Consider the following 7,500-nt stretch of genomic DNA (forward strand, 5'->3'; position numbering starts at 1 on the left):
TAGGCATTTTTTCCATACTTTCCATTTTATTATTATTATATAAATTATCCTTATTATCATTTTCTAACATAATAGATTGATATACCTTTTTAATATGATCTATAATATCATAAGAAAAATCATCAAAATCATTTATATGAAGTCTTAAATTATCAATCCCATCAGATTCTCCATGACCTTGTAAATCTATTCCATATACAGAATAACCATTTTTATTAAATTCTTCAATCCAACTATTTTTATAAATATAAAAATTATCACTATCAATTAATGTAGCTTGTATATTATCAACTATATTTACGTTATGTCTCAAAAAACCAAAACGAAAACTTGAACCTAAGCCATGTATTAATATTATTATAGCAATCGCCTCTTTAACTATCCATGAATAATTTTTTATACCTAATCCATATTTATTATAAAATGTATCAACTCGAGATATTACCTCAACCTTTTCATTATAATTATCATCTTTTGATATCAATTTATTTTTATCCATTGTAAAAATTAATACATATATATATATATTTTTATATATACATTTTATTTTTTATAAAAAAAACAAAAAAAAAAAAAAAAATTTAAATAAGCATATAATTATTATATAAAATATTACGCACAAACACGAAAAAAAAAAAAATAAATAAATAAATAAAATAATAATAACGAATAAAAAATACAAGAAAATTATTAATTGCAATATATAATATATATATATATATATATATTTATATTTATATTTATATTTATTTTTGTTTGTCTATATATGCATATTAATTTTATATTCTATATTAATAAATATTCATTTTATAAGATCCTTCTACAGAAATATATATACATATAATTTAATCAAGAAAATAAATTTATTTCACATACAAAAAATAAAATAAAAAATTATTATGTATTTGTATTTATAATGATATATAAATATTTATATCACCTTTAACAAGAAAAAAAAAAAAAAAAAAAATACATGTGTATTCATATTTTTCTTCTTTATAAAAACATAAAAAGGTAATTTTACAAACAAATTAAGTATTTATTTATTTATTTATTTATTTTAAGGTGAAATACGCGGAAATTAATAAAAAACAAAAAATTCATATATATTTATTTACCTTTATTATTTCTTTTTTCTTTTTTTTTTTGCCTCAAAATATTTATATTTAACTAATGATAACAATGTAAAGAAGTATAATATATTTTTTTAAAAATAATATCATCTATTTCTTTTAAAATTAAATTACTCATTATGAAATATATCATTTTATATTTATATTTTTTTTATTTACTTTTAATTTTATCTGCAATATATATATATATATATATGTGGATCATTTCTTTTTCTTTTTCATTTAAATTTTTTTTTTTTTTTTTTGTAGTATCATGAAATGATAACTTTTCTTTATCAACTTAATGATATTTTTCAATTCATTTGACCATTATCTTGTTACGATCAATATATTTAAATGCAAATCGTTTTTCTCTCTTTTTTAAAAAAACATCATCATCATTGTAAATGGAGCAATAACATATATACCCATCATTCTATATTCACATAATGAAAGTATTAAACATAAATATATTCGCAGTGTTTACCATCAAAAAATATATTATATCATTTCGAAGAACAATTTATATTATAATATACACAACCATCATTTTTAATTATATCTATATATATATATATATATATATATATATATATAAGATTATATTAATATATATAATACACATTTTTTTTATTTTTTTTCCATCCCTTTAAAATATCATATACAAAAAATATAAAATAAGGAACTATTAAGTTAATGATAATAATATTTTTATCACAATTACTATTATTATAATTTTATTCTTTTTACTTTGTTTCTAATTTTAATATTATATATATTGCTCAAAGACATATTAGTAATATATATATTATATATATATATTTATAATATTATTACACTTTCTTCATTTTGTATATATAAAATTATATTTAATCTATCTTATAAATAGCAAAAAAAATAAAAATATACAAACAAACATATTAATTATTTCATATTTCATCATAATTTTTTTTTTTTCTTTTTTAATTTATATATAATTTTTACAGCATTAATTATCCTACTATCACTTTCCTTGAATAATTGTTTATTTGCTATATAATATAAAAGAAACAAGGGATATACAAACAAATAAATAAATAAATATATATATATATATATATATAACCAATCAAAATCCAGAATATAAAAAATGAATTTTTAATGATTCAATATATATTTTTTTTTTTTTCTAATTATTAATATATATATATATTTATTTATTTATTTAATGCTTATTAATATGAAGAATTTTATTCTATTTATTTTTTATACCTTAAATACAAATTAATAATTATTTATCCATATATATATATTTTTTTTTATCATAATAAAATAAAAAATATTGAATCATTATGTAAAAAATAATATATGAATTTAAAATAATTTTATATATTTAACAGAAAAAATATATTTCATATATATATTATATATATATACATATATATATATATATATAATATAGCTTATAAGTATTAATAATTTCTTTTTATTTTAAAAAATACAAATTAAAAAAAAACAAAAAAAAAAAAAAAACGAAAAAGAAAAAGAAAAAATAATTAGAAATTAAAAAAATTCAGTATATATATAATATATATATATACACCTTTACTATATTTTTTATAATAAAATATTATGTCCTTTAAATTTTTAATTAAAATGTGGTTGTATCATCATAAATACCCTCCGAATATAAATCAGAATTTCCAACATTTATTTGTTGATCAACTACAAAAAAAAAAATAAAATTATAAATAATAATAAAAATTATAGAAATTATAAGAATAATAAATAATAGTAATGTGAAAATGCATCGTTAAATATATATATATATATATATATATATATATATAATATATTTTTTTTTTATTTTTTCCTTACACATATATGGTAATTTATTATATTTATTATTATTATATTCAAAAGCGGAATCATTTAAATTAGAATCATAGAATCCATCTTCATCATTCCTATAATAATAAAATAAAAATATACATATTTATTTATATATATGTTTTTAAAATACTTAAATATACATGCATATATTTTTATTTATATTTCTTCATCCTTTTTTCTTACAAATTCTTCTTATAGCTGGCTGAACCTAAAATAAACAATAAAAGAGCTATTATACCACCTCCGGCAATATAATGCATACCTATTAAAAAAAAAAAAAAAAAAAAGTTTATTTTTTTATTAACATATTAATGTATATTGTTTTTAAATCTATAATATGACATACTTGTAAATCTTTCCTTTCTAAAACAATTATATGTGGGATCATCAAATTCATTTTGTGTACAATTAAAGTATTCAAGGGAATTAGGATTGAAAAATTTTAAACAATAATCTGATATGGCACAACATAAATGTAACCTATTTTCTAAAGAACATGTTTCTAATAAGTCCTTATTTCTTTCCATATAATCACAGTATTTTAATGAATGGTTATTAGAACATGTATTTGTTTTTGACATTCTCAATATTTCTTCTCTTGCTTCAGTAACATTTCTATTTTTATATTCATTCATTTTTTCTTCACTTGATAGATTATTCACTCTATCTTTCATACTATAAGTGGTTCCGTTCATCATTTCTTCGTTGTCATTTTCTTCGTATTCTTTATTAAGTAATTTTTTAAATTCTTCATTTTCTATAACACTATCTTGAACTTGACCAACATCATTTTCAAAGTTTCCTTCACCTCTAAAATCATGTTGTCGTAATTCTCTATGTCTACTTTCTGTACCTTCTGCACTTTCCCTATTTTCACTAGAATCACCTAATGATATGTTATCCATGTTAGCTTTTAACGATTTTATATCATTTAAATCTCTTTCACTAATATCTTCACTGGGTGTACCACTATATAATTTATATTCCTCTGATCGCAAAGCTTCTCTTTCATCTTTTTGTTCATTATCAGGGGTATGTTCGTTCACAGAATTTTGTATTGATTCCAGAATTTCTCTTTGTGTAACAGGTTCTTCTTTAGTTTTTCTTTCTTCTTCTACAGATGATCTATCATCAGACGTTGTTACAGTAATACTTGGAACTTCTATAGAAGTTTCCTTATTTGAACCCTTAGGTTCACTTACATCTTGAGTTTCAGAAGCAGTAATAACTTCTCTATTTATATCATCACTTGGATTATCTATGCTATTAGGAAGATTGTTATCATCATTTCTATTAACTTCTGCAGAATTATCAGTAACATCTTTTTGGTCATTGCTTCCAAGATCTGGTTCACTCGTCGTATCTATCTGTTTGCTTTTTAAAATCTCTTTTTCTTCTTCAATAGAGGTACCAGGTGGAACAGTTTCAGTCTTTTCATGAGAAGCATCAACCACGCTAGATATTTCTGAGCTACTTTCTGATGTTTCAGATACGCTTTCATCTGACTTTATAGTTTGCTGTTCTTTAACATCAATTGTAGTTGTTTCAATGCCATTAGTTGAATTTAAACCTGATGCCGACTCAGAATTTTCAGTCACAGGTGAAATTGAATTTTCTTCCTTTTCTCCTACAACAACAGGAATATGTGTTGATTGTGTACTTTGACCTTTTTGTTCATTAGAATCAGTAATTGATACAGTTGATTCAACTGCCTCATCTTTATCACCTTCTAAAGATACATTCTTCCCAGTACTTTTATTTGGATCGCTCATTTGTTCTTTATCAACCACTCCATGTTCTAAATTCGTACTAACTGGTTCTTTATCTACAACATGTTCATCCGTTTGTCCAATACTTGATTCTTCTGTGTCTTGTGATGAAGTATTTTCACTAGGTGCTTCTGTGTCTTGTGATGAAGTATTTTCACTAGGTGTTTTTGATGAATCTTCTTCAGCTGAAGAACTTGATTCTTTTCGTTCTTGTTCTAAAGAAGTTTCATTTTTTAGTTCACTTGCTTCTCCTCCTGTTGGGGGTTGATCTGATTCACTTCTTTCTGATTCATTTGACTTTTGCTCTGATTCACCTTGTGCTTGTGCTTGTTTGGGTGAATTTTCAGGTGATTCAGTTAACGCTGGTTGTTCTTTTATTTCTTCAGTATTTGATGCATCCTTTGGTACTTCTTCTAATTCTTCAGATGGATTTGCTTTATCAGTAGTTGCACCTCCTCCATTGATACTATCTGAATCTTTATTTTCTTGTACTTCTAAAGATCCACTAGTTTGTGTTGCTTCTTCTTTTTCAGGTTGTTGTTCATCTTTATTTTTTTCTATTTCATTAGGATCACTTTTGGTACCTTTATTACCATTTGTCCTTCTCGCAAGAAGTTCATATTCTTGTGATTCTTCCTCTTCTTCACTTTCCTCATTTATATCAGTCTCTTCATCACTAATTTTTTCTAAAGATAGCATTTCCTTATTTTTTGTTTCTAAGGTTTTTGTATCCATACATGGACATCTTTCCTTAAACAGTTTGTCAAGTTCATCGAATATTTTTGTAAAATCGATATTAGAACAATTATTTGTATTTTCCTTTAAAAATGTAGAAACATCTTTATCTTTAGCAAGATTAAATGATGTTTTATCTTTATCATATTTTGCGGATTGTATTTGATAAGCTATTTTTCTAGTATATGTCCAATAATTCATCCTAGTACATACATTTTGACATGTTGTTTCATTACATAAAGATTTTCCTTTAGGATCTTTACAATTATTATTTAATTTTGATTCCCAATATTCTTTTTCCTTACAAAAGTAATGTGCCCATTGAGAAAACCATCTATAGAATTGTGGCATGTTTTCTAGTTCATCCATTTTTTTACATGAAATTCTACGTGGATCTACTTCCTGAATTCCACATTTCATTGAATCCCATATTTTATCTCTATTTAATATCCACCATACATATTTTAATTCCTTAATCGATTTAAATAATCTATGTTCTCCAACCTTATAACCAAAATTTCTTTCAAAAATCATATTTAAATTCTGTTGAACTTTTACAGAGTTTTTATCATTCCATAAATCATTTCCAAGAACTACATCTCTATAATCATTATAACTATCATTTATATATTTGCATGCATTGTCGTTATCAAGTATTATTCCATGTTTTTTCCATAATAATTTTCCTTCTTGTTGAGAAGCCATTATAATTTCGATAAGTAGTTGTTTATTATGTATTTTATAGATATCATCACTTAGGAGATAACTCAAATTTCCTAAACAAAAACCTTGTCTTCTCGGTGACACACATACACCTTCATTATGAACTTTTTCAAAAGTATTTTTATCACATTGCCATGGTTTAAATTCTTTCTTTGCAAGACAAAATCTTTTATCACTAGAGACAGTATGTTTATCAGCATTAAATGAACAAACTTCATAATCTTTAAATTGGATTCTTAAGTCAAGAAACGATTGACACATACATTTTTCTTCATATTTACCATATTCAAATTCAAAAAGGGTTTTAAAATCAATATCCTTACAATCAGTACAATTTGCTTTTATAAAATCATAAGCATTATTAGGTTGAACGATTTTTTTGTTAAATATATTATATCGTATAACTTGAACATATCTTTTTGCTAATATATTTATTTCATATTTTTGTCTTTTAATCAAATTCCTATATGAATAACACTCACTATTACATTTGCTTGAACAATCAGTTTTCCTTTTATTAACAGAACATTGTTTTTCTAACGATTTTTGTTTCTCCTTCAGTAATTTACAATTGTATTTCCCCCACTCTCTAAGCCATCTGTTTATCTGAGGTTCACTATCGTCAGGTATTTTACATCCGAAATCTATATATGGTTTTATCATACTTCTCCATAATTTTGCTCCATATATTCCCCACCATACATCAGGACTAAGTATAGTACTATCTTCTTTAAAAAAGCTTTTTAAGTTTTTCTCTACTAATTTTGATATATTATTTTTGTCTAAATCTTTTCCAAATAAAACATCTTTATAATCTAAAAAACTATTTCTTACATCATCACAAAAATCATTATATCCACGAAAACCATACTTCTTCCATAACAAATCAGTTTCATACATAGCTGACTCAAATACTTTATCTGTTAATAATTCTCTATCCATCCTTTCAGATCCTGAATTTTTTATGTCTTTAAGAGCTGCTATACATAATTGCACACGTCTATCAGGAATACATATATTATTATTCCCTTCATTTTCACATATCCATGTGTGTGCTTTTCTTTTTACTTGACAGTCACTTATATATGCTCTTTGAACAAAACTACTTCTATTCAAATATTCAGCTTTTCTACCATACTTTTTGATATTAAGAAAAGAATTATCTGTATTTCTATTCAATGTATTATCAACAGGTCTAGTTATTATCTTCATAGTTTTATCTTCTTTATCATCCTTTTCATTTTCTATAAACCTTACCACTTCATTTGCAAAAGACAACTGATCGTTAA

General features: G+C 22.9%; 2 protein-coding genes across 2 annotated transcripts in view; both read right to left on the reverse strand.

Moving 5' to 3' along the window:
• Positions 1-499, reverse strand: part of PGSY75_0102400 (putative lysophospholipase) — a gene marked incomplete at both ends in the record, with an annotated part of 891 nt that extends 392 nt beyond the window's left edge. The window contains one exon of the mRNA XM_018783579.1: positions 1-499. Within this exon, the coding sequence (XP_018643864.1) occupies positions 1-499 (499 nt within the window).
• Positions 500-2,742: 2,243 nt separating this feature from the next.
• Positions 2,743-7,500, reverse strand: part of PGSY75_0102500 (erythrocyte binding antigen-181) — a gene marked incomplete at both ends in the record, with an annotated part of 4,912 nt that continues 154 nt past the window's right edge. The window contains 4 exons of the mRNA XM_018783581.1: positions 2,743-2,816; positions 2,970-3,058; positions 3,168-3,246; positions 3,331-7,500. The exon at positions 3,331-7,500 is cut by the window's right edge and continues 154 nt beyond it. Coding sequence (XP_018643865.1) covers positions 2,743-2,816; positions 2,970-3,058; positions 3,168-3,246; positions 3,331-7,500 — 4,412 coding nt within the window. The remainder of the gene's footprint in view (positions 2,817-2,969; positions 3,059-3,167; positions 3,247-3,330) is intronic.

This window comes from Plasmodium gaboni, chromosome 1 (assembly GCF_001602025.1).
Source record: "Plasmodium gaboni strain SY75 chromosome 1, whole genome shotgun sequence".
Classification (NCBI taxonomy): domain Eukaryota; phylum Apicomplexa; class Aconoidasida; order Haemosporida; family Plasmodiidae; genus Plasmodium; species Plasmodium gaboni.